This window comes from Triturus cristatus, chromosome 10 (assembly GCF_964204655.1).
Source record: "Triturus cristatus chromosome 10, aTriCri1.1, whole genome shotgun sequence".
Lineage (NCBI taxonomy): Eukaryota > Metazoa > Chordata > Amphibia > Caudata > Salamandridae > Triturus > Triturus cristatus.
In genome coordinates, this window is record NC_140593.1 from 568,756,400 (window position 1) to 568,783,242 (window position 26,843).

At 43.0% G+C, this 26,843-nt stretch overlaps 1 protein-coding gene across 6 annotated transcripts in view; it reads right to left on the reverse strand.

The window, feature by feature from the left end:
• MARF1 (meiosis regulator and mRNA stability factor 1) overlaps positions 1 to 26,843 on the reverse strand; it is an 891,622-nt gene that overhangs the window by 853,722 nt on the left and 11,057 nt on the right. For 5 of the 6 annotated variants that reach the window (XM_085632075.1, XM_085632071.1, XM_085632074.1 and 2 more), the window contains exon 2: positions 24,033 to 24,234. In XM_085632075.1, coding sequence (XP_085488201.1) covers positions 24,033 to 24,179 — 147 coding nt within the window. In that variant the 5' untranslated portion in view covers positions 24,180 to 24,234. Of the gene's footprint in view, positions 1 to 24,032; positions 24,235 to 26,843 lie in introns of those variants that run through there. The other variant, XM_085632073.1, reaches the window with a different exon arrangement.

Genomic DNA, 26,843 nt, shown 5'->3' on the forward strand with positions numbered 1-26,843 from the left:
GGGGATTACATATGCTGTGTCGGCGTCCGTCAGTACAAAGAACTGTATTTGGCAATCACGGTTTGAGTGCGATCAGATCGCTGCACCTACCCTCTCCCTCTGCTGGCCCCAAATGTGGATGCGGAGGATGAGGGTACCAGTTTTAAAAGCTTTTTGGCAATCTGGATCCAGAATCAGTATGAACCCTTAAGTGCATCGTCACCCATATGCAGCGGCCATCTTAGAGTGATTGTGAGGTAAAGGCATAGAGTGTCTGTGCATGTCTGGCGGTGCTGTCAAACAAAGTGGGTATGCTGAGTGACGTTTATCGCACATGTTTAGCGGCCATCATGAGATAATACACAGATATGAGACAAAGAACATCTGTAGAGAAACTTTTTACAAATATGTGGCAGCATTCATGAAAGAAAAGGGGGAAGATATGTATCATCAATAAATGCGGTGATGGGTGACAGCATTAGAGTGTGTATGGTGCTGGTCACAATACTACTGTCAGGGTATCTTGTTAAACGCCCATCATTAAAACATAGTGAACCAGAATAATGTTTAGTAATGGGTAACTCCTTAAGGGGATTGGTATGATCCAGTCTTGCAAATCTGACAGACATCCTGTGTCTGTGGTTGTTTATTTTAGGTGGCATCATGATCATTGTGGATTATTTTGATGATAAAATTTTCATTAGGAAGCATGAGGTGCTCATCAGTGGAGGCATATAAACCGGAGTGTGGGCCTTTATAGTTTCCATATTAAGTAGCTCAGAGATGCAGGCCTACAGCTCGATCTGTGGGTTATCATTCATTCCATCCCGGTTGGTGTGAAGGCGGAACACCCAGCGATGTTCTCACCTAAATAATGCGGCTGTGGTCCATGATGTATTTGATTCAAGGATTGCCCACTTCAGATCATTTGTGGAATGTTTAAGATCAGTGAAGTGGGATCTAGTCTTTGTCTAGTTGAATCCACATCTTATGGTGCTCTCATGTTCCCCAATCCTTATTTTTATCGGACTAGTTTTCATCCCTATATAGTACATATGCCAGGGGCATTTGACTAGATAAATGCAGTTACGGGTGTTACAGTTGGTGTGCTGTGTTTACGTGAATGATCTTAGCTGTAGTGTTTGTGAGTGTTCAGTAGAACTACAAGCGGTACAATTCCCGCACAGGTAATGTCCGCTAACTGGAGGAAGGTTTCAAAGTGTTTGTGACCTGGGTGCGTTTATTCGAGGCATTGTGTGAACCAGTTGATCTTTTAGATTCGAAGTCCTTCTGAAGGCAAAGCATGGGAGTTCAAGTTTAACCCCAGACTACACATTAAGGCCGGGAACAGTCGTGGGCGTGGGCACTGGAGGGTGGAGGGGGGGGGGCTGGGGGATAGAGACTGGGGAGGGGGAGCGACGGGGTGGAGCGACGGGGTGGGGGAGAAGGGGGGGGGGAGGAAATTTTAAAGTGGGACGCAGACACCCTATTATGTTCATAGCAAAGGTACAGGTTGAACTATGATTCGGTACAATGGCCTACTTATCGCTGCCCGGCCTCCGGGATGTGGGCTAACAAGCTGTGTGCGAAAACCTAATGGCCACGCAAGGAAAGGCACAGGCACTGGCGGTGCAGGATCATTATGTATGTAAGCTGTTTATTATATTGTTCTGCAATAAAAACGGTTTTAAAAAAAAAAAATGGGAGTTCAAGTTTAAGATTACCTGTGCTCAGGATATTCCACTGTTTCAATATGATGGACTTTACTTTGTTAGTTAGAAGCGTGAAGGTATTGACGCATTGTCATTGTGTTTTCTTTAGGGCGTGTATTATTTTTCAAATAGAGCCTCCCTGTTATTAAGGGCTCTTTTTTTCAACGAGTTTAATCACTCTTGGAGGACATTTTTGCTGAAGTAAATTTTAGCTCAAGTCCTTTGCTTGATTATCGTAGTCATTTAGATTGCTGCAATTCCGCCAAAGGTGTAGGTATTGCCCATATGGTAGATTCACGTAGTGCTTTCGGGTGAGGACTTTCAAAGGATGGCAGGCTGTTTACGGTCAGTGTTTTTCTTATAGGTTTTAGTGGTTAGCAGGCCTTGATTGAGGCTGATGAAGCGATCCAAGAAAGCAATTTCACAGTCTGAGATTGAACTTGTGAAGTGTAAAAAAGGGTTGAGTGCATTGATCCAGTCAGCGAAAGCCTCACACCTGTCTCTGTCCCCTTTCCACAAGACGAGGATGTTGTCTATCTAGCGCTTCCATTAAACCATGTTGGTTTGGAACGGATTAGAGGTGCAGAAGATATGTCTGGACTCAAAGTTGGGCATGTAAAGACATGCGAGACTGGGCGCCAAAGTGCTCCCCATAGATGTCCCTTGTATTTGGTGGTACACTTGTGTCTTATACATAAAGAAGTTGTTCTTTAAAGCTAAGGTGGTACATTCTATTATTAAGTCCACAGGGGTGGTGGTCAGAGGAGTGATTGTTCTCAGGAGTATATCAATTACCTCAATTGTTGCATCTTGTGGGATGTTGGTGTAGAGGGCCTCTACATCAATTGTCATCAGAAGAGAGATCTCCCCAGGGTTCTCTCTACTGGTAATAAGGTTCTGCACATCCTTAGTGTCCTTAAGGACTGAGCAGTTTGGACCAGAGGTTGGAGCAAGTGGTCAACCCCAAGATGCAACAATTGAGGTAAATTGACACACTCCTGAGAACAATCACTCCTTCGACCACCCCCCCAGTGGACTTCATAATAGAATGTGCCACTTTAGCATTTAAGAACAACTTCTTAATGAATAAGACAAGTGTACCACCAAATACAAGAGACATCTAAGGGAAGCTATTTCGCCCGCACTTGCGCATGTCTTTACATGGCCGACTTAGAGTCCAGACATATCTTCTGCACGTCTAACCCATTCCAAACCCACATGGTTTCATGGAAGCGCTACATAGACAACATCCTCATCTTGTGGAAAGGGGAGCGAGAGTTGTGAGGCTTCTGCCTACTAGATCAATTCACTCAACCCTTTTTTATACTTCACAAGTTCAGTCTCAGACTGCGAGATTGCATTCTTGGATGTCTTGATCAGCCTCAATCAAGGACAGCTAACCACCAAAACCTGTAAGAAAAACATGGACTGTAACAGGCTGCTATCCTTTGAAAGTCATCACCTGAAAGAACTCCGTGAAAATCTACCATATAGCCAATACCTACGCCTTTGGCGGCATTGCAGCAATCTAAATGACTACCGTAATCAAGCGAAGGTCTTGAGCAAAAATTTATTTGAGCGAAAATATCCTCCAGGAGTGATTAAACTTGCTGAAAAAAAGAGCCCGTAAACTACAGGGAGACTATTAAAAAATAATAAACACCCTAAAGAAGACACAATGACATGCGTCATTACCTTCACGCCTCTATCTAACAAAGTGAAGTCCATCATAATGAAACACTAGAATATCATGCAATCTGAAACTTGAACGCCCACGCTTTTCCTTCAGAAGGACTTCGAATCTAAGATCAACTGGTTCACACAAGACCTCGAATAAAGGCACCCAGGTCCCAAACATGTTGGAACCTTCCTGCAGTTAGCGGTCATTACCCCTGCAGCAATTGTACCGCTTTAGTTCTACTGAACACTCACAAACACTCTAGCTAGGATCATTCACATGGACACAAACACAACACACCAACTGTAACACCCGTAACTGCATATATCTAGTCCAATGCCCCTGCCAAATTTACTATTTAGGGATGACAACTAGACCGATAAAAATAAGGATTGGGGAACATAAGTGCACCATAAGATGTAGACGCAACGCAACAAAGATGAGTACCCACTTCACTGACCTTAAACATTCCACTAACGATCTGAAGTGGACAATCCTTGAATCAAATACATCATGGACCCCAGCCGCATTATTTAGGTGAGAACGTCGCTGCGTGTCCCGCCTTCACACCAACCGGGATGGAATGAATGACGACAGCCTATGGATCGAGCTGTAGGCCTACATCTCTGAGCTACTTAATATGGAAACTATGAAGGCTGACTTTCCGGCTTATATGACACCATTGATCACCATCTCATGCTTCCTAATGAACATTTTATCATCAAAATAATCTACAATGATCATGACACCACCTTAACTGATCAACCAAGACACAGGATGTCTGTCAGATTCACAAGACTAGATCATGCCAATCCCCTTGACTTACTCGTTACTAGACACCATTCTGGTAGACTATGTTTTAGTGACGGGCCTTTAACAAGCTACCCTGACAGTAGTATTGTGACCGGCACCTTACACACTAGTGCTGTTACCCATACCTGCATTTATTGATGATACATATCTTCCCCCTTTTCTTTCGTGAAGGCTGCCACATATTTGGAAAGAGTTTCTCTACAGATGTTCTTTGTCTTATATCGGTACAATATCTCATGATGGCCGCTAAACATGTGTGATAAACTTCCTTAAACATTCCCACTTAGTTTGACATCACAGCTTTAAAACGGCCAGCAGACATGCGCAGATACCCTATGCCTTTACCTCACCACCACTCCCAAGATGGCCGCAGCACAAGGGATGATGCACTTCCGGGTTCATACTGATTTTGGATCCAGCTCGCAAAAAAACTCTATTAAAACAGGTACCCTCATCCTCTTCATCCACCTTCGGGGTCAGAAGAGGATGAGGGTAGGTGTAACGATCTGATCGCACTCGCAAACCGTGCACACCAAATACCGGTCTTTGTACCGGCGGACGCGGCATATGTGATCCTCTGATTAAGATCTCATTTACTTACCTGATGTACTTGTGCCCAGTCTAGAACGAACAAGCGCGGCACCTCTGCCGGACCCTAGGGAGTACTTATATCTCCGGTCGCAGGTAAGATTATATGCTTGACTATGCACAAGAAAGGGAAACATCGGATACACAACCATGCTCTCCTTTTTTAATAGTGTGACCCTTTATGTGCTATCACCACTCATTAAGGTGATCTCTTTAATATGTGTATAAAACAGTTGTCTGCTTCACTGGCAATCCACACTATCTTCACAGTGGCATTAGATGGGTGTATGCTGGTGCCACTTACAGAATGAAATTTTGTTTAATACTGCATGCAGACTTATCGTGACCAACATTGGGTGGGCGGAGGTACCAGCCTCGCACTCTTTCGGCTGAGAACTCCGCTGAATGAAATGTTGTAACTTTTTAATGCGAGCTATTCTTCTAACATCAGCTCTTTAGATTTCTTCATGTTGTACATGTCTTGTATTTGTCTTAATGTATCTTCTCATGTCTGGGAGCTGCAACAGTTTTGGGCCATAATAATGGACATGTAATCAAGAGGGGGACAAGAGAGCTAATTATTTTACGAGGTCCTGTTCTAATGCTCCCTGATAGGTACATAAACAACCAGAAAAGAACAGTTCCTCAACAAGGCCAGGGTAGTTAGAGTCGCTACCAGACTGCTGTTATTTGGTCACGAGAGGGAAATCTAAATTTCAGATCTTGTTGCCCTCACACACCTGGTAGGGTGTCATGCTTCATCATCGGGCGCTCCTCGTCGGACCGGCGCTGCAATGTCCGACGGGCCTGGTGGCATCTTTGGCGGAGATCTTCTGATCTGAGAACGCCGTATTGTGATCAATGTGAGTGGGAATGTGGAAGTCAGTGATTTCTGATTAGTGTGGGGACTAGAAAGACTAAAATAGGCCCTGGCCCCTGAATAGTTTTAATTGGTTTCGTGTGGGGCTGGGACTAAATAAAACCAGGGAGGCTACTATGGAGATTCTAGGTATCAGGGTAGCCTTTAGTTGACAACGGTCAACATGTTTCGTGTCTTCTATGCTCTAAATCGAGCGACACTTCTTCAGGACCGTGGATAGAACTGCAAGTGAATATACCTCGGATATAATAACCGGGTAAATAGATCTATCACAACTTAGTAAAGTGTCCCTAATTCAGGATCTTTGAATATCGACTCCGCCTAAATAGATGGAGACAAAAACAAGAGGACAAACAGCAAACGTACCATTAACAGCTCATTGAAGGAATCAATATCCATGAGTAAAATAAAGGGGTCAGGACAGCCCCTCAAAGAGCCAAAGAGGTCCCTAATCTCAATGGACAACTAGTATGTAAAAAGAGATTGGTTAAAATCATGAACTAATACAAGGCAACCAGACCAGGGAACCCTTATTAGATATGGAAATTAAACAAAAAGAATGCATGACTAGGTTTTTAGATAGAGGGTATAGTTTGGAAGTAGTGGAAGCGGCCATGAAAAGATCCCGGCTAAAACCAAGAGAGGAAATTTTGGAATATAGAAAAAAAGATAAAAATGAGGTTTTAAATACTGATAATGAACCAGTACGCCTTATTTTAACATATTCCAAACAGGAAAAGGAATTAAGGAATATCATGAGGAAACATTGGCATTTTATACGCGAAGACCCAGTGATAGGGGGACTTATGCCACTCAATCCCTCTATCACCTTCCGTAAAGCAAAAAGTATGGGTAACATGTTAACTGGCAACAGCCAAGATACCTCCAACAAACAAATGTGGCTGCCTATTAGAAATGGTTTTTACAAATGCTCTATATGCAAGGCCTGCCAATTTGGTACAAATACCAAAACTTACTGCACGAAATTCCCCAATACACAACGGGAAATCAAACAACACCTTACGTGCAAAACGGACTATTGTGTCTATGTCCTAGAATGTGACTGCACTTTAAAATATATTGGCAGCACAAAGCTGGCGGTACACAAACGCATTTTGCAACATATTAGAGCCATTAATAACAAGGATCAAAATTATCCCGTGGCTAGGCACTTTGAAAAGGTACACAACAGCAACCCTAAATGCCTGAAATATTTTGCCATCGAATCTGTACCACTGAGAAAACGAGGTGGCAATAGGGAGGCCACACTGCGTCGTTTGGAAACTCAATACATTTTAGAGTTCGATTCGAAATGGCCAGGTGGCCTCAATGCCACGGAGGATCTTTACACCTTTCATTGAATTTTATACAGACATACACATCCATTCCTTAGTTCCATCACACAACAAATATAGGTGGAATACATATTGGGGTCTTATGTGCATATTTTAATGATTGGTTTTTAGGACATTGTAGGGTAGTATTAATAATCTTATATTCCCATCTCCTTTTATTGATCATTTTAATCATGTCACTGGTTTTTATCCCTCATAGATAATGTCTGTATATTCTGTTTGCCTTTCGTGACTCAGATGAATTTGATTGCTAAAAATGAATTGCGTATGGGATATTTTCTCCGTCCATTCTGTATTTTTACATAATAGGATTGAATTGTATTTTTAGATCGGTGGTCTCCATTAGTTGATTGCCAAGATGTGTTTTGCACTAGTTGCACTGGTCACTTTATGGTATTTAGTACTGTTGCATCATGCACTTTATTTGAAACTGTACATAGAGTTTGACAAGCACTAGTAGCATTAGTTAAACTAGATTATCAAGTACTGTTGCATTATGCACCTTATCTGATTTTATAGGTTTGTTCGCCTCATTCTATTTAGATTAGCACTAGCCACTTTATGTCCTTCCATCAGTGGGGCATTTATGCACTTTAACATACTTGTTATCTGACGGACTACTGTGGTTATCTCTTTTTTTCTTTTTAAGTTGTCCCTCATTTAGGGCTTTTTTCTTTCGCACGATGAGCACTTTATATGAATATTAATGTGACATATTATGACGTGACACAAAGACACACAATTGAAGTATTTTTACCGATATTAATATATGCATTCAGGCTTTTATTATTGTCAGGCGCAATGCAATACAATTTATTAAATTGTGAAAACTGAATTTCCATTTCAATCGCATTGTGCCTATATAGTATTTCTTCGTGTATACATGTTTTCTATGTCTATGACAGAAAAGTAAAAAAATGTGTTGCATTTGCACTTTAAATACCGGGTCTGCACGGATGTGTGGTCAGGTGACCAAGGATGCTGTGACGGCCGAAACGAGTCCTGACATCCGTTATGGGGATTGTAAATAAATAAAACTGTTGGCACGATAAAGGTCTGCGCTCGTGATTTGCCCCCAGGAAGTGTGCTTACGAGTGGTTCAGAAATATATATATATATATATATATATATATATATATTCACTGAAAAAACCATAGGTTTCAGACATGTTATAGTTAGCGGAAATTTTACTGATAAAAAACCAATGAAATTCCCCCGTTATAGTTAGTGCAGGCAACTATAACTCACGCGACCGCAATCCTCTGCTGATGCTAATACTGTATTTAGACACTTATTTGCCCATGTCTTCTTCCATAAATTTTTAGCTATACATATATTACAAATATTTTTTTTTCATAAAGACACATATGTCATCAGCAGAAGATTGCGGTCGCGTGAGTTATAGTTGCCTGCACTAACTATAACGGGTGAATTTCATTGGTTTTTTATCAGTAAAATTTCCGCTAACTATAACATGTCTGAAACCTATGGTTTTTTCAGTGAATTTGCAAGGTTTTTTAAATGCTAATTCCTAACTATAACGTGTGTGAAACCTATGGTTTTTTCAGTGAATTTGTACGGTTTTTTAAATGCTAAGTTACTTTACGCCATTCGTGGCGTGCACGCCCACTTAACGCAGTTCGTTCCGTGCGCGCACCGTGCGCGCACAGTGAGCACGCGGTGCGCTTCGCGCACCGCTCGCCCACTTTACGCAGTTAGTGCCGTACACGCAAGGTGGGCACGCAGTGCGCTACGCGCACCGCGTGCCCACGTTACGCACCGTGCGCACATGGAGGACATATTATGCGCTTCCTTGTGATAGGTAATCTGTTAAATTTAATTTGTAAGTGATGACAATAATATGCCATGCACAGAGCGTGTTTTTTTTTTTTATTAAAATTTTTAGCGTAAGCGCACCGTACGCGTACGGTAAGCGTAATCGGCGAAATTTTAAAAAAATAAAAATTTACCGTTTTTGGCCTTGGGGGATCTTTGAGGACTCAACTAACATGGCTATGTGCATGGGCGCTGTCTAAACAGCCCCTTTATATGTTTTTTGCCTTTGTTTACAGCCCCCCCCTCAGAGTGCGAGAGAGAAAATGGCGGCCGCCGCTTCCTGGTTTCGACCGATTCGAATGTTTACTTAGATGTAACAGCCAATCAGAATCTCGCTCGCGCACGCCACCGTACGCGTACGGTAAGCTTACGGTAAGCGTACCGTAAGCTGGCTCAGATATATATATTGATTTAAAGGCTATTTTCTCAGAATCTACTGAACAGATTTACACCAAACCTACAAAAGGCACTTCCTTGACCTGAGGACTACCTCTCTGCCAAATTTCTAGTAATTCTGTTCAGCCGTTCGGGCTGTAGCCCTGTCTAAAGGTCCTATGGAAAAATGCATGGGAAAAACGCGTTTTGGGACCCCCCCTTTTATCTCAGTCCCCGCTTGACGAATCCCCCGAGACTTTCAGGGTAGGAGCGTAGCGCCCCACCTATTTTGAGAAATTCGCGAGGATTCGTCGACCGGCGCCAAAGTTATTCAAAATAGAATGTTGCGGATTTCCTATGGAAACAGGGTCCTAACTATAACTACCTACTGGCGACCGCCAGTAGGTAATATATATATATATATATAAAAACCATAGGTTTCACACATGTTATAGTTAGGTGGATATTTCTCTCGTAAAAAAACCAATGAAATTCCCCCGTTATAGTTAGTTCAGATAACTATAACTCGCGCGACCGCAATACACTGCTGATGACGTCACATATTACATCACTCATGACATGCTCAGTGGCATCACTCATGACATGATTAAACAAAACCATTTAAAATAGGGTCCAAGGGATATATATTTTAAAGACCCACACCAGATTTTATCCCCAGCACCAACTGAATGTATAACACACGAAACACAGGGGGTCTAACAGCCAAATTTGAGAGGCTACACTGTCGATACTGAGTCAACAAGATCTCAAAATATCTTTATCGCACACACATAACGTATTAATAAAGATAAAGAAGGAAAAAAGGCTAACACTACATGCATAGAGGAGACCGGTACATCATCGATTATTCGTAAAATGGCTGATTAATCCACAACAGATTGTAAAGGGTTTCCATCAAATTAGACTCAATGATCAGTCCTATCATTTGGCCAAACCCATGTGCAAATGAGGCTGGTCCCCTGATCAGTGGGACACTCAGCTCCGCACCTTATTGTTGTATCAGGATTTGGTCCACCAAATACACAAACTCCTATACGAGCGATACGTACACACCACCTGTATACAGAAACAATGGAAAACGTTATGGGTCTAACTACTCTAGTTCAGGGTCTGACAGTAGTAATCCAGTCTACCCCAACACGGGCGCTCCTAGCTTTCCACAACGTGGGAGAGGTAGGGGGAACAGACCCTACTCATATGGCAATCAACATATTGATCCATACCAGCAATGGTGGCCACCCACCCCTTGGGGTTTTCCACCGAACCAACAGCCTTACCCTGTACCTCCACCTCCGCCGAATTTCCAAGGGTTTCCAAATGCCTACAATTCTCAACATTTTTTAGGGTTTGGCCCACGCCGATCAAGAGGCAAAAGGCGAGCAGCACAAAACACAGTTGTACAATGGGAAGACCAGACAGGCCCACATGCAGGTACACGGAGCCAAACTGCCAAGAACCAGAAAGCAGGCCCATCGAACAATCCCTCGTAGTCAACTTATCTAACAAGATACTAACTCCACTTGAAGAACAAGTACTGAATAAAGGCTTGGGTTTCGTCATGACGAATCATGGGGACCCATTCACTTTCCAATGCGAATTGAGTCAGTTTTTCAGGAAACTTAGATTACACTATCTCTTCAAGGATCAGATTAATGCTGATTGCGACATAAACACCGGTCTTGGACCAAAATCTAAATTCCAGCCACCTATTCAGACGGTTCCTCCACAGGTCTTAGCCTTTGAGCAAGCTGTTGCGGGTGATATTGCTTTACTGTGGAGCACAACAGTCAGGTCATTTAACAACCTTACCAAATCAGAACAAATGACACTGAAATCACTTTCAGAGGATCATTTAATAACTATAAAGCCTGCAGATAAGGGCGGCTCTATAGTTATTTTAAACACCACGGATTACCAGACTAAGTGCTATAGACAACTAAACAATAGACAGGCATACTCTCCCTTGTCTACAGATCCTACAGAAGAGGTGACTAAACAGATACAGGATATGGTTGAAGAAGCTTTATCTGAGGGTTGGATCACTCAAAGTGAGGCGACTTATTTGGTTGCTAAACACCCAACCACTCCATATTTCTACCTTTTACCAAAGTTACACAAACCACAGAGGCCACCGCCTGGTAAGCCTATTATTTCAGGAATAGGGTCTCTCCTGGAGCCGTTGTCAACTTTTGTCGATTATTTTCTGCGGCCAATTGTACAGAAAATGCCTACATATGTGCAGGACACTAAAGATGTCTTGCGTGTCCTTCCAGAAATTGATTATGATATTGAAAGAGACCTCCTGGTCTCTTTCGATGTAGAATCACTGTATACTTCCATCCATCCTGAGGGATAGTATATGTGAAACTATCACTTCTGTACCATTTATAATGGCTTTGGCAACTATAGCCATGAAAATGAATTTCTTCAAGTATGAGGACAAGCTGTTTCTCCAGATCTCGGGCACGAGTATGGGCAGCGTTTTCGCGCTGAGCCTGGCGAATTTATACGTGCACCAGTTCGAACAACACGTACTGACACCCACGAACCCCTTCCACACCTCTATTAGGTGGTGGAAGCGTTATATTGACGACGTGTTGGTGGTGTGGAGAGGCACGGTGGATTCCGTCAATGAATTCCACCAATGGCTAAACAGTAGAAACCAGTTTCTTAAATTCACCATGGAAACAAATAAGGAAAGAATTGCATTCCTAGATCTGTCGATCTATGTCACTACTGCAGGATTGCAGAGTGAACTGTACAAGAAACCTATGGCGCGGAACTCACTTCTCCTTTACGAGAGCTACCACCCGAAGTCCCTGCGCCAGAATCTACCATATGGCCAGTTCCTACGGGTTCGCAGGAACTGCTCCAATAGAGAGGACTTTGAGGTGCATGCTAGGAATCTCTGTGGACAATTACGGGACAGACACTATCCTAATTCACTCATAAAAAGATCAAAAAAGAGAGCGGTTAACAACAATAGGGAGGCCCTCCTGGAAGCTCCAATCCCTAAACCACCTCTGACTAGACTCACTTTCGTGAGCACCTTCAATACTAGAAGCAATGCCATCCAGAAGATTGTCAAAAGACACTGGTGCCTTCTGAACCATGGGAGAGAGAAAATCGCGCAACCCTTGTTTGCGTTCAAAAGGGCAAGCAGCATTCGGGATCGACTTGTTCACACACGCCCAAAATAGCTCCCTAGGAAACTTGGTGGAACACTGTGGAACCTTCCACCAGTTGTCGGGCATCACCCTTGCGGCATTTGCCCAGTCTGCCCTCAGACCAAACATACGAAGGAGATAGATATAGGCACCACGAGACCTTGGTTGCAGAGTAACTATAGTAATTGCAATAGTACCAATCTGATTTATATGCTGACATGTCCTTGCTCAACACGATATGTGGGTATGACGACCCGCAAAGTCCGCACCAGGATGTTGGAACACAAGAGTTCTTTTCGTTGCAAAAAAAAAACACTAAACTTACGAGACATTTCCTGGAGCGTGCACATCTAGAAACGGACTTCCAATGGACTGTCCTGGAGAAGCCATATATACCCAGTCACATAAGTGATGTGTCGGGTTACCTTTTTAGAAAAGAGCAAAAATGGATTTATAAACTTCGGACAGATACAGGAGGATTAAATGATGATATTCCTTGGACCTCCCTGTAGCTTTGGCACTAGTGAGTAATAACTGGGATATACAGACTGTAATAGGGTGTGTCTATATAAACATGTTGTACATATTGATTCATGCCTGAATTACTTTGCTCACACTCTTCTCATAATATCACAAATAGGTTTGATTATGGGAGTTTTCTGGCATACACTGGAGGGTGACATATAGCTATGCACAACCATTAGGATGGTTCCCACATTTTAAGATTTTGGAGCATCTGCATAGTTATGCCCATTGAATACACTCTGAGGCCACTCATGGCATACTACTTAGAGCATTTGTGTCCCCAAGAACAACATTGGAATATTACAGACCAATAGGTTGCAGTCATTGCACTACAAAGATGTCCGAAATGACATCATTGGGCAGCTGTCATTGCCCAATGACTGGTACTTTTTCAAAAACAACACATGGTCAATCGTGATTCTATGATATACAGGTTGGAGCCTTCAGAACTACAAAGATGGCCGATATGTTGTCATCGGGTAGTTCTGAGCGCATCTTCCCGCGTGATTTCGAGCGCTAAGTAGTGCGCTCTTGTTCCTAAGAAAACAAGCTCAAGTAGGCTTATTTTGGAGAAAAATAGGCAGTGACTCACAACACTGGGGGCATTCTAACATCATATGCACGTGAGGAATAATCACGGTTTAATGATTACCAGATCATAGTGTTGGGAACTACAAAGATGGCAGATATGACATCATATGGTAGTTCTGAGCACTTCCTCTCGCGAGATCTCGCGAGATTTCGAGCATAAAGTAGTGTCCTTAGTTTTCTTATGAAAATAAAGACCAATAAGGCTTACTTCACAATAAATGTCTGATAATAGTGTCCTTGCCACTAATATATACCAATTGAAGGGACACATGATAAGATCGCCACTATCTAGTATACATCTTAAAGGTGGAGGGATACTTCACTAACAAACCCTCACTAGACTACTTATACTAGTATCTCCTACAGATCGGTGCCTCCCCCAAGTCTCAGATGGGAGCTTGAGGTACCGACGGAAAGGTGAGCAGCTACCACAGAATATTTTTAGAATATTTTTAGCTATACTATGTTGTAAACTTTAGCAAATCACAGGTTTTGTAGATCAGTATGTTGTAAAATTCCTGAATAAGCATACAAAGGAGTTTTAATCTTCCTTAAAATTTGGTGTCTTAGTCGAGTTTCTGGGTCATTTTGAGGCTTAGTACACTGAGTTTGGGGTGTTTATCTACCTCACATGTTTTGCCTCTAGATACAGGGCATTTGGTTATAGGAATGATCATAGGCAGGGTATAAAGCGGAAAAAATTTCTTTACAGTACTTTGCCACATTCTTTTGTTTTCCCTATATCTTTGCAGTGCTGGGCCTCTTAGTACCTGAGCAGTGTCCAGGTGAGGTCTATTGCCCTACCACAAAGGGTAAGCATAAAAATTAATTTTCTGACACACATTATTGGTTGGTTTGGTGACACACTATGCACATGAGACTGATGCATCGAATACAGTACTAATGATATAACGTTTTCCTTCACAGAATTCACAGTAACCATTGTGAATCGGAGGATTAATGTCCATGGTTGTTACAGGTTGTACCGTTTCTAACCAGTTTTACTATAATTTGTTTTTGGTGATGGTGGTGAATTCGATATTTCACTATTAGGAGTGCAACTATTGTACGAGCAGAGGCCCTGACGAATGCCAAGGGATTAAATACCCGTTAGGCAGAAACATGTTGGCCCTTATGTAGACAGATAATTGTCACTGTCTTCTTTTGCACTGTTCTATTTTTTAATTAGGAGGCGTGTCCAGTCCGTAGAATAAAGTATTTAGAAGGAGGACATTCCATTCTATTTTAAATCACTTTCTTGTTCGTTGCACTATTTCTTCTTACTTTACCATCAAAAGATAAGTCATCATGGACGGTTTGTGTATTTGGTGGACCAAATCCTGATACAACAATAAGGTGCGGAGCTGAGTGTCCCACTGATCAGGGGACCAGCCTCATTTGCACATGGGTTTGGCCAAATGATAGGACTGATCATTGAGTCTAATTTGATGGAAACCCTTTACAATCTGTTGTGGATTAATCAGCCATTTTACGAATAATCGATGATGTACCGGTCTCCTCTATGCATGTAGTGTTAGCCTTTTTTCCTTCTTTATCTTTATTAATACGTTATCATTGATGACATCTCAAATGACATCACTGATGACATCCTTGTGATAGAGTGGCGGCCGCGCGAGTTATAGTTATCTGAACTAACTATAACGGGGGAATTTCATTGTTTTTTTACGAGAGAAATATCCAACTATATCTAACTATAACATGTGTGAAACCTATGCTTTTTTAAGTGAATTTGCAAGGTTTTTTTAAATGCTAATTCCTAACTATAACGTGTGTGAAACCTATGGTTTTTTCAGTGAATTTGTAAGTTTTTTTAAATGCTAAGTTATGTATGTATTATTATTTTTATATATCTATTTTACAATAAACTACGTATTAAAAAAAAACATGTAATAATTTTTTTGGGGGGGGGGTTTTCACCGTGCGCGCACGGTGCGCGCACCCCCGTGATTTTTTTTAAACAAATTAAAATGTTTTTTTCTGCCTTCGGGGTCCTTCAGAGACCCCCTGACAAAGGCTAGGGGGTCAGGAACTCTCTACCCTGCCCCCTTTTCACGTTCGCCACCTTCCTTTTTCACTCTCGCATCGCACTAAAAACAAACAAAATGGCGGCCGACACTTCCTGATTTCGACCGATTCGAACGTTGACTAACATGTAACCACCAATCAGAATTACGCTCGCGCACGTTAGGGTGCTCGCACGGTGCGCGGCTATAGATATGCATGTGCTTTTAACTGCAATTTTCTCAGGAACTACTAAACAGATTGACTCCATATATGCAAAAGGCACATCCCTGAGCTGAGGACTACCTCTCTGCCAAATTTCAAGAAATTCTGTTCTGCCGTTCGGGCTGTACCTTGGACTAAAGGTCCCTATGGAAAATTGCATGGGGAAAACGCGTTTTGGGACCCCCCCTTTTTTCTCAGCCCCCGCTTGACGAATCCCCCCCCGAGACTTTCAGGGTAGGAGCGGAGCGCCCCACCTATTTTGAAAATTTCGCGAGGATTCGTCAACCGGCGCCAAAGTTATTCCAAATAGAATGTTGCGGATTTCCTATGGAAACACCGTCCTAACTAGAACTATCTACTGGCGACCGCCAGTAGATAATAAAGCAAGATAAGCCCATATAGATGTGCATATCACCAAGTTAGGTGATTCATGGGTGCTTACCTCAGAATGGAGGGGTAGGAGGCTTCATAGATGAAGGAGTAGCGACCGGACCAATGGAACGGTCCCACTAAAACGAAGCAGTAAAAAGTAAAAATGCAAAAGGTGGTAACACCATGGTAATGGCATGCTCTAGATGGAGTGCAATAGCGCACACAAGGTGATGTGAGTGTGGAAAGGACTGCGTCAACATGCAGACTCAGCGCGTGGAAACCGGCTGTCAAATGGCGGCGACTATCAGTGGGGAGACACTCGTAAGGAGAACGCTCGGGTGAAGGTGCCCGCAGTCGATCGAAAGGGTGAAAGTGCCCACGGTCGATCGGTATATTATAAAACTGTGATAGGCGAGATCAGCCACTCGAACAAAAGACCAAGAGTACACGGACCCATGGAGGAGATGTAGTTCGCTTTAAACACATGGGAGGAACAACGTGTAATGGACGGTGCCCAAATACCCGGTGTCTAGTGTACACAATCCCATGCAGGATAAAAACATAAGTACCACGCGTCCTGCGAATTATGGCTCCAAAAATAGACATAGTAGTAGGGCTATCGTAAGGATCCAATACGGAGTACGAGGAGGAAGTCCCGTATCCGAAACAGGAGGGCCATACCCGGTAAGCTAATCAGGGGTGAACGAGAAATAAACAGGAAGTGTCAATCGTGTTCTCGGGGGTAAAAAGAGCAGACGCATTGTGGGATCGTGCAGAAAGCATGCTATATAGACTTACCAACACAAGTAGTGGGCTAGCCTCACTCGACAACCGCGTCTGCTCCTCACCTGGATGTTAGCGTCTAAGCACACAGGGTCCTGTATTTGAACCCGGAAGCGGGGGACATAGTCACGCAATGTTTTCTTGTTAGGCCGCCATGTTGTCCCAACCAGGAAGTGCCTGACTGACGTAAATGATTACAGAAGGGGTCGGCAAAGCAGGTGCCGAAGGTAGATGAACCGCCAAAGCAATACAGAGGGGTGAGGGGTTCCAGTCACACTAATTGGGGTTACCAAAAAAAGGAATAAGGTCGTATAGCTGTATCTATGTCAAAACTACAGATAGCAAGATTATAAAGCACAGAGATAGTGCGTGCCAGTGATTGGAATATCGGCCCGCTGAATGGGAACCCAAACGACCGGAGGGGTTCCTAGATAAAGTGTGAGAGAAGCTGGGCTAAGTGGAGGAAGGGGCCAATGAGGTCTCCCAAGAAATGTATAAAGGGACATACCCAATGGTGCATCATAAGTGTCTGAATGTTAGATGGTAGTGGGGTCAGGGTATGTGTTGAATCTGTACGTGTATGTATGTACTCTGTATTAAGTTAGTTCAGTCCACGGGATCTCGTCATTGAGACCCCTTTCTTGAGTAGACAAGCGAAAAATCTATCTCTGATCGGTTTCGAATAGTTTTTTACCGGACCATGAGGGATTGCTCTCAATCACAGTCCAGTGTAGTTCGTTGGCTCCGTGTGGATGCGTGAGGTAGTGTGTGCTCATTTTTGTGGTTGACCTTCCACATCGGATATTGCTGCGGTGTTCCATAATCCTTGTTTTTATCGGTCATGTAGTCATGCCTATGTATCTCAATTTGCATGGGCATGTAATGAGATACACACAGTTGTTTGTGTTACAGTTCGTGTGACTTTTTTGTGTCCATACTTTTCCTGGCTCCAGGGTAAGTTCTTTGGTAGCCTTTGTGAGTTCACACACACCACATTGCCCACAAGGGTAATGGCCCCGTACTGGATTGGTGTCCCACAGGGTCCCTTGTTTGGTTATCTTCATTGCCTTAGGGCGAGTGTGTACCAAGATGTCGCGTAGGTTACTTGTACGCATGTTGGCAAACATGGGTGTGGGTAGAGATAGATTTCCTGTGGTCAGGATCTACCATTTCTTTTTGATGATCTTCTGTATAGCATTAGATTCTGATGTGAAGGTTGTGACATGTCAGAGTTTCTTCCGTTTCGTTTACCTTAGGTTCTAAAAGAGATTCACGGTTATTATTCAGTGCTCTTTTGTTTGATCTTTGTATGATGGAGATAGGATAGTTCCGTGCCCTAAGGTTGTTGCTCAGGGCAACTGCTTCTTTTTTTATAGTCAGTAGTCTTTTCGCAGTTTCTGCGAAGACGCAGAAATTGTCCGAAAGCCAAGTTATCCCTCAGGGCTTTAGGGTGATGACTCTCATAGATAAGTTGTCTATTACGGTCAGTTGGTTTTTTGAAGGTGTGGGTTGACAAACAGCCTTCACGAAGGGTTATTGTAAGATCAAGGAAATGGATCTCAGTGGAGGAGATGGACCGGGTGAACTTCAAATAAGGGTCCAGAGTGTTAACCCAAGAGAAGAACCTGTCACAAGTCTCAATATCTCCTTTCCACAGGATGAGAATGTCGTCTATGTAACGGCTCCACAATATAATGTTGTTACTAAAGATGTTATCAGTCAAGTGGAGAAGTTCAAATTCTGCTACATAGAGGCATGCCAGGCTCGGCGCAAAGGTACTACCCATAGAAGTTCCTTGGGTTTGATGGAAAAAAATGACCTTTGAACTGGAAATAGTTCTCACACATGGCCATCGTAGCACACTCCATGATGCAAGATACAGGGGTGTTGGATATCCAATCTTCTTTTAGAAGGAGTTCTTCTATTACTCTCAGTGTCTCTGTCTGTGGAATGTTTGTATAGAGAGCCTCCACGTCCAATGTAATTAGATCGATTTGGTCATTGGTCGTGGTTTCCGCGATGAGGTTTAGAACATCCCTAGTGTCCTGTAGATAAGAGGGCATTTTCTTGACCAAGGGACGGAGAAAGTGATCGCAAAATTTGCTAAGGGGTTCCAATAATGAACCGATGCCCGACACTATGGGGCGTCCTGGAGGCGGGATAGTCCCCTTATGGATCTTGGGTAGTGTGTAGAACGCTGGGGTGCGTGGTTGTAAATTCACCAAGAATTCGGCTTCATTCTTAGAGATCCAACCTTGTGCTTCTGCTGACTCTACGATTGATTTAATCCTTGTCATCAATTTTCCTGTTGGGTCCCCTTTTATTTGTTTGTAGTATTTTTCTTGTGAGAGTTGGCGGAGACACTCATTGTCATGTCATAGTCATGATGGCTCCCCTATTATCTGCGGGGTGTCAAACCCGCAGATAAGGGGGGAGCCATCATCTTGATGGACACGACTGACTGTGACAATGAGTGTCTCCGCCAACTCTCACAAGAAAAATACTACAAACAAATAAAAGGGGACCCAACAGGAAAATTGATGACAAGGATTAAATCAATCGTAGAGTCAGCAGAAGCACAAGGTTGGATCTCTAAGAATGAAGCCGAATTCTTGGTGAAATTACAACCACGCACCCCAGCGTTCTACACACTACCCAAGATCCATAAGGGGACTATCCCGCCTCCAGGACACCCCATAGTGTCGGGCATCGGTTCATTATTGGAACCCCTTAGCAAATTTTGCTATCACTTTCTCCGTCCCTTGGTCAAGAAAATACCCTCTTATCTACAGGACACTAGGGATGTTCTAAACCTCATCGCGAAAACCACGACCAATGACCAAATCGATCTCCTAATTACATTGGACGTGGAGGCTCTATACAAACATTCCACAGACAGAGAGAGTAATAGAAGAACTCCTTCTAAAAGAAGATTGGATATCCAACACCCCTGTATCTTTCATCATGGAGTGTGCTACGATTGCCATGTGTGAGAACTATTTCCAGTTCAAAGGTCATTTTTTCCATCAAACCCAAGGAACTTCTATGGGTAGTACCTTTGCGCCGAGCCTGGCATGCCTCTATGTAGCAGAATTTGAACGCCTCCACTTGACTGATAACATATTTAGTAACAACATTATATTGTGGAGACGTTACATAGTCACATTCTCATCCTGTGGAAAGGAGATATTGAGACTTGTGACAGGTTCTTCTCTTGGGTTGACACTCTGGACCCTTATTTGAAGTTCACCCGGTCCATCTCCTCCACTGAGATCCATTTCCTTGATCTTACAATAACCCTTCGTGAAGGCTGTTTGTCAACCCACACCTTCAAAAAACCAACTGACCGCAATAGCCTACTTCTCTATGAGAGTCATCACCCTAAAGCCCTGAGGGATAACTTGCCTTTCGGACAATTTCTGAGTCTTCGCAGAAACTGCGAAAAGACTACTGGCTATAAAAAAGAAGCAGTTGCCCTGAGCAACAACCTTAGGGCACGGAACTATCCTATCTCCATCATACAAAGATCAAACAAAAGAGCACTGAATAATAACCGTGAATCTCTTTTAGAACCTAAGGTAAACAAAACGGAAGAAACTCTGACATGTCACAACCTTCACATCAGAATCTAATGCTATACAGAAGATAATCAAAAAGAACTGGAAGATCCTGACCACAGGAAATCTATCTCTACCCACACCCAGGTTTGCCAACAAGCGTACAAGTAACCTACGCGACATCTTGGTACACACTCGCCCTAAGGCAATGAAGATAACCAAACAAGGGACCCTGTGGGACACCAATCCAGTACGGGGTCATTACCCTTGTGGGCAATGTGGTGTGTGTGAACTCACAAAGGCTACCAAAGAACTTACCCTGGAGCCAGGAAAAGTATGGACACAAAAAAGTCACACGAACTGTAACACAAACAACTGTGTGTATCTCATTACATGCCCATGCAAATTGAGATACATAGGCATGACTACACGACCGATAAAAACAAGGATTATGGAACACCGCAGCAATATCCGATGTGGAAGGTCAACCACAAAAATGAGCACACACTACCTCACGCATCCACACGGAGCCAACGAACTACACTGGACTGTGATTGAAAGCAATCCCTCATGGTCCGGTAAAAAACTATTCGAAACCGAACAGAGATGGATTTTTCGCTTGTCTACTCAAGAAAGGGGTCTCAATGACGAGATCCCGTGGACTGAACTAACTTAATACAGAGTACATACATACACGTACAGATTCAACACATACCCTGACCCCACTACCATCTAACATTCAGACACTTATGATGCACCATTGGGTATGTCCCTTTATACATTTCTTGGGAGACCTCATTGGCCCCTTCCTCCACTTAGCCCAGCTTCTCTCACACTTTATCTAGGAACCCCTCCGGTCGTTTGGGTTCCCATTCAGCGGGCCGATATTCCAATCACTGGCTCGCACTATCTCTGTGCTTTATAATCTTGCTATCTGTAGTTTTGACATAGATACAGCTATACGACCTTATTCCTTTTTTTCGGTAACCCCAATTAGTGTGACTGGAACCCCTCACCCCTCTGTATTGCTTTGGCGGTTCATCTACCTTCGGCACCTGCTTTGCCGACCCCTTCTGTAATCATTTACGTCAGTCAGGCACTTCCTGGTTGGGACAACATGGGGGCCTAACGAGAAAACATCGCGTGACTATGTCCCCGCTTCCGGGTTCAAATACAGGACCCTGTGTGCTTAGACGCTAACATCCAGGTGAGGAGCAGACACGGTTGTCGAGTGAGGCTAGCCCACTACTTGTGTTGGTGAGTCTATATAGCATGCTTTCTGCACGATCCAACAATGCGTCCGCTCTTTTTACCCCCGAGAACACGATTGACACTTCCTGTTTATTTCTCGTTCATCCCTTTACCTTACCGGGTATGGCCCTCCTGTTTCGGATACGGGACTTCCTCCTCGTACTCCGTATTGGATCCTTACGATAGCCCTACTACTATGTCTATTTTTGGAGCCATAATTCGCAGGACGCGTGGTACTTATGTTTTTATCCTGCATGTGATTTCGTACACTAGACACCGGGTATTTGGGCACCGTCCATTACACGTTGTTCCTCCCATGTGTTTAAAGCGAACTACGTCTCCTCCATGGGTCCGTGTACTCTTGGTCTTTTGTTCGAGTGGCTGATATCGCCTATCACCGTTTTATAATATACCGATCGACCGTGGGCACTTTCACCCTTTCGATCGACTGCGGGCACCTTCACCCGAGCGTTCTCCTTACGAGTGTCTCCCCACTGATAGTCGCCGCCATTTGACAGCCGATTTCCACGCGCTGAGTCTGCATGTTGACGCAGTCCTTTCCACACTCACATCACCTTGTGTGCGCTGTTGCACTCCATCTAGAGCATGCCATTACCATGGTGTTACCACCTTTTGCATTTTTACTGCTTCATTTTAGTGGGACCGTTCCATTGGTCCGGTCGCTACTCCATCTATGAAGCCTCCTACCCCTCCATTCTGAGGTAAGCACCCACGAATCACCTAACTTGGTGATATGCACATCTATATGGGCTTATCCCGATATATATATATATATATATATACATATATATATTTGTATTTAATAAGGGTTCCCTGGTCTGGTTGCCTTGCATTAGTTCATGATTTTAACCAATCTCTTTTTACATACTAGTTGTCCATTGAGATTAGGGACCTCTTTGGCTCTTTGAGGGGCTGTTCTGACCCCTTTATTTTACTCATGGATATTGATTCCTTCAATGAGCTGTTAATGGTACGTTTGCTGTTTGTCCTCTTGTTTTTGTCTCCATCTATTTAGGCGGAGTCGATATTCAAAGATCCTGAATTATGGACACTTTTCTAAATTGTGATAGATCTATTTACCCGGTTATTATATCCGAGGTATATTCACTTGCAGTTCTATCCACGGTCCTGAAGAAGTGTCGCTCGATTTAGAGCATAGAAGACACGAAACATGTTGACCTTTGTCAACTAAAGGCTACCCTGATACCTAGAATCTCCATAGGAGCCTCCCTGGTTTTATTTAGTCCCAACCCCACACGAAACCAATTAAAACTATTCAGGGGCCAGGGCCTATTTTAGTCTTTCTAGTCCCCACACTAATCAGAAATCACTGACTTCCACATTACCACTCACATTCATCACAATACGGCGTTCTCAGATCAGAAGATCTCCGCCAAAGATGCCACCAGGCCCGTCGGACATTGCAGCGCCGGTCCGACGAAGAGCGCCCGATGATGAAGCAGCATAATGGACATCCTGGTTAATTGGATATCCTTAAGCCAGGCACAGGATAATTCTGTTTCACTTCTCTCTCCTGACAGGTTGGAGAACCATCTCCAAATAAGTAGGTACAACTACAAGAGCACCCCTTTTTACACATTTGTGGGGTAGGAAGATTCACACACTATTCTTGTCCTGACGAGGCGCTACGGATCCTCCTGAACACAAGCAGCGCAAAACATGTTGACCAACTAGAGATGGACCCCAAAGAGCCAACTCACATTAAGACTACCAAGGGACTTCATGACCCTCCTGGTAGTATCTCCCTAGAAAGGTTTTTAATCTGACAGGGCGGTCTGGTAATTAAAAGCAGTTTGGGGCCTCCCTGATCATTTTTAAACCCACATTATCACACGTGAGAAGCCACCCCACCTAGCCTCTACCTTGTACTTATACGGCATAACAAACTATCTCTGCCAAAGTAACCCTTCGGGGGCCCCATTGGGCATTGCAGCGCCGGCCCAACAAGGATCAACAGCCCTATGATGAAGCATGACATCCCTTTGAGATGTGTGAGGGCAACATGAAACAGTCCTGCTGCACAGCCACCTTACATATGACCCGGTCTTGGATAACCTGTCGATACTCTATCTTTCTCTTTAGGAACAAAGGCCTTAATTTTTTTGATTGGGTCACGTCATTCATCTCCACATGCAGTATATCCCTGTTAAAAAAAAAAATTGCTACACAAGCAGCATGAAACAGTTATCTTGTAACAATTTTTCTCTGTTACAAATTTCTCACCCAACAGAATCCCGCTAACATAAAATAGGAGCATTACCGTGTTGCCACGACTAGCCAAAGTCTGTTCACCGGGAGAGAAGCAGTTAGAGAATTTCCAAATCCATGGCTTGGTATCATTATCTTGTCTTTGAAGCCATCCTAGTGACTTATTGCAGAGGTTCTCCGTTCCGTTTCCTTCCATCATATACCCACGCAAAGTTGTTCAACATTCTTTCATCCCTTTCTTTCATTATTCCTTCCTGTTTGAATAGAAAAAGACAGCCTGTAGACAATTTACCATGCAATATGCGTCTTGTATAACACCTTAAAGAGAATACAGTCATGAAAAGTAATATGACTTATAAACACAGGGTGATGCATTACTAAATAACAAAAGATATGGGGTTCAGGGTTATCCACTCAAGATAAATCTCAATTATAAAGAAGGAATTTCTGCTTGCTCTTGGAGACATTCCACTTAATTTAGACACTTGCAATGCTGTTTATATCTGGTGCAGGATACTCATTGCCTTGCTAATTTTGAAATGTATTTGTTACAATAAAGTGAATATATATATATATATATATATATATATATATATATATATATATATATATATATATATATATATATATATATATATATATAAATAATGCAATTTAACACATTTAACAGTTCACTTGAAGGAAAGTATATCAACAGAGGACATCATAGCAAAACAAAAAAACTCAGACACAATAACAACTGACACCTCATAGAAGGGATGGGGGCGCACACAAGCACACCTCAAGGTCAGTGGGGTGTGGAAGGACCAGGCCGCAGTACAACACATCAACTTCCTGGAACTAAAGACAGTTTTCCTAGTCTTAAAAGCCTTTCAAAGAGCTGTGGGGAAAATCCCTAATGATCCAGAGAGACAAGACAACCACCATGTTTTAAATCAACGAACAAGACGTGACAGACGATGCCACTGGCAAAACTAGCACGAGAAATATGGATCTGGGCCATCCAAAAGAGGATACACTTAGTAGCGACCCGCCTACCCGGGAAAGACAATACAGAGGCAGACAGACTAAGCAGACCAGCATCATGCTCTCACGAGTGGGACCTGAACCAATTAGTACTCTCAAAGATCTTTCACAAATGGGGAACTGCAGAAATGGATCTCTTCGCAACTCCCCAGAACAAAAAATGCCAACTCTTTGCCTCCAGACAACAGTGCCACCAATAAATCAGGAATGCACCAACGATAAACTGGTCAGGGAAATCTACATAGGCGTTCTCCCCCCTCTCCTTTCCTCCGCCCATACCACTACTCCACAAGGTGTTCAGAAAACACAAGAGCTTGACACCTATACTTATTACTCCAAAGTGGGAAAGGAGGACATTGTTCTTTGAACTCATAGACCTGGCTCATGGGACGTTTTACAGACTACAAGTCAGACAAGACCAGTTGTGAGTGCAAGGAGGCAAGGTATTCCATCCAGACCCAGAATCCTTGAGTCTCACAGCATGGCCCCTTAAGAGTTAGAATTTGGCCACTTGAAGCTACCCAAAAAGATAATAATCTTCAAAGAGGCAAGAAAACCTACAACTAGGAAATGTTATTCAGCAAAATGAAAAAGATATGTGATAACCCAGACATTATGCGACTTTCAATCAAGGGACATAAATGTGGTAAAACCGTGGAGTTGTTTAATGTATACATAAGAGGTACACCTGGGGGCAAATCGTCAAACATTGTATTGTCCTTAGAACAGGAGTTAGCTAACTGCCTATCAAATTCATGTGTTATGATTGGGGGGGGATTTTAATTGTACTTTTGAGCCACTAGATTCTGAGGACCTGATGGGACAAGAAGCTGAAGACACCAAATGGGGTGTCCCAGCATTAAACATACCCCCCATTAAGAAATGGTCTCAAATAGCATTTTAGATTTTGGCATTCACACTAGAATTTGGGTTACGGGCCGTGAACGGTAGAACTTCTTCAGATGCTATAGGAGCCAACACATTCAATAGAGCCAACTGCCCCTCACGAATTGACTACATATTAGTTGACGTGAGGTTATGGAAAATGATACTCGACATGGAAGTCCTCCAATCCTCTGATAGCGATCACAATACATTGAGCATGACCATAGATCGTCCCTGGGCTCCTCCTCTTTCCTGTAATCAGTCTTTAGTACCTCTTATGATTACCAAAGAGTTAGTACCCTCAAATTCTAGAAGGACCCTTAAATGGCCTAAAGTTCTTGCCAAGAAACATTGACATCTGGCATTAGCCATGCCTTGAGCGAAAGCACTCGGCTACTACTAGAGATATCGGAGGTCCCCAGGGGACTATCAAAAATCCCAGATTTACATGACAACTTGATAGCCCAGATAGGAGCATATTTTATAGTAGTTAACACAGGAAAATCAACAGGAAGAGTCAAAAAGTGCTATACCTGGTACAATGGGGACTGCAGACAAAAAAAGAAAGTTTTAATTCTGACAATAAAAAGCAAAAAAACCCTTTTAATTAGAGAAGCTAGAAAGATCTACAAAAGTGCAATCTATCGTGCGAAATTGGATTGGGATGAGTCATTCTGGCAAGACTTAAAAGATGCTAGTACAGCTAGAGACCCTAACCTCTTTTGGAATAAGGTTCGGCGGTTTGGCAACAAAGATTCTGATGTAATCGCAAATCACATTATTCATTTTGAGAACCTTAACTCTACATCGGACTCTTCCCACCGTGCGGGGACACAAGAGCTAACAAATTTCCATACTATTATAAATTTTACAGATCTCTTCACACTTGAAGAAGTTGAGATGGCCATAAAGAAAATTGTAAAAACCAAAGGAAATGATGGACGGAGTGTTG